At 38.0% G+C, this 1,877-nt stretch overlaps 1 protein-coding gene across 1 annotated transcript; it reads right to left on the reverse strand.

Annotated features, from left to right (window-relative positions):
• On the reverse strand, window positions 552-1,638 carry LOC104735369. The gene is made up of 2 exons (XM_010455147.1): window positions 887-1,638; window positions 552-789 (listed from the first exon to the last, which is right to left on the reverse strand). Exons 1-2 carry the CDS (start codon window positions 1,612-1,614, stop codon window positions 552-554), a joined length of 966 nt encoding a protein of 321 aa, XP_010453449.1. The 5' UTR covers window positions 1,615-1,638.

Here is a 1,877-nt window from a genome sequence, read left to right on the forward strand (position 1 = left end):
TTTTTTTTTTTTTTGTCTCCAGTGCAACGAGACTGACTTCTTTATGCATATAAAATCATTTTTGTCGCAGTTGCAAGTCCCTTCTCTCACTTTAATTTCAGTTTAGTGTTGTTATATCAATTAAAGTTTTAATCTAAAAACTACTAGTAAGTAAAATGTGTTTGCATAAGACAAATAGTTAACAATGATTTATCTCAGACGCAAGAAGCCAAGAAGTTTCTTTTTCAAATGATATTTTAGTGTTTCATTTGTTCTGAACATATTAAAAAAAATCTTAGAAATAAAAACAAAAGATATAGAGAAATGTTTTAAAAGTAAAATAACGAGTTATAGCATAAACAAAAAGAAGAAAAAATGTAGAGAAAATGAAAGATATAATCAAAGGTGACGACGAAATAAAGAGACCATGCAAAATAGCTTCGACTTGTGAGAAGTCACCGATACAACATAATAGCGAATACGAAATAAAGTTCCAAGGCATTGATAAAGGTACACACACAACTGGTCCGCAAGATCAAACAAGAAGCATGCATTATGATATAAGAAAAAAACTAGAGAGACACTCCATTGGATGGGGCACCATTATTAATGGTCATCATGGAGGATCTAGGGATGTATTTTCGAGCCCAAACATGTTTTCCATTAATGATGTATTTGGTCCTGGTTACCTCATCGCTTGCAATCTCCGGTATCATGGCGGCAGAATGTAACACCATCTTTGCATACAGCGCCTGCTCATTCCCTTCTCCTGCTGGCATGATTATCGCTTCTATTATCTCCCCAAATCTCCTTCAACCCTCCAAACACATATACACTATACCATTTAAGCACTATCAACTATATATCTATATAAATGCATAGCTCAAATATAATATGGATTCAATACCTGGTGAAATAGGCATGCACTTCTGCTTCAGTGATTGGGTATCCTCTAGAAAATGTGAGGAAGACAGTCCTTACGTCTTCCCTAGATTGCTCATCCTCAGAGAATATTGCACCAACATTGCTTGTTCTTGCTGTTTCTTGTTGTTCACTTAAGAACTGGCTGCTTGATTCAGGCCTACGAACAGCCCTGTTGATACTCAACTGCTTCATCATCTCTATCGCCTTTTCCTTCTCTAGAATCTCCTTATTATTCATCTCAGCTCGCACGCATATATCCTCAAAAGCTGGGTAACAGATGCTGTTTAAATGCTTCTTCATCGCAAGGAGAATGTTTTCGCGGTTCTGGTGGATGACTTCGAGAGTAAAGTACCCTCCAGACATTCGCGTGATCAAAGGTATGGTAGAGGAGTTGATGTTCATCCCGGTGCTGGCGACAAACGATGAGAAAGTGTTGTAGGACAAGCAACTCAGACACATCATGACTTCGTCAGCCACGGAGTTGGTGAAATAGTCCGGTAAAGAGACAAGATTCACGATTAGGTGCATGAGGATCCGGAGACCACTTTTCTCGAGATAGAGGAGAAAGCTCATGACCTGAAGAGACTGGCTAATGTCTCGCCTTAGACGTACGACAAGACGGGTGAAAAGGGCTCTGTCAGACTTGTGGAAAGCATTGAACTCCTCTCGCGTCACGGACACTAAGGGTGAAGATGAGGATGCGGAAGCCATTGATAGTATTCTTGGCTATGCGGAAATGAGTTTATTGGGTTGATAAGTGTGATGATGACTGAAGAATTGATATATAGAGGAGATTAAAAGAGAGTGTTTAATAAAAGGAATCTACTGAAATATGGAGAAATATATTTCTGGTCACACATTATATTCTTTATAATTCTATAGAGACATGAACCAACTGTATATTCTCTAATTTTTCTTTATATGTAATCTCCATACCTTTTTTACAATTGTTGGGATAAACACCAACGTCACAC

The sequence above is a fragment of the Camelina sativa genome, chromosome 13 (assembly GCF_000633955.1).
Source record: "Camelina sativa cultivar DH55 chromosome 13, Cs, whole genome shotgun sequence".
NCBI classification, from domain to species: Eukaryota; Viridiplantae; Streptophyta; class Magnoliopsida; order Brassicales; family Brassicaceae; genus Camelina; species Camelina sativa.

Excerpts from the sequence above, each read along its gene's own strand:
- LOC104735369 (XM_010455147.1), bottom strand. The coding sequence starts at position 1,614 with ATGGCTTCCGCATCCTCATCTTCACCCTTAGTGTCCGTGACGCGAGAG. Across the intron at positions 790-886 it reads GTGCATGCCTATTTCACCAG|GAGATTTGGGGAGATAATAG; the intron begins GTATTGAATCCA and ends GGAGGGTTGAAG.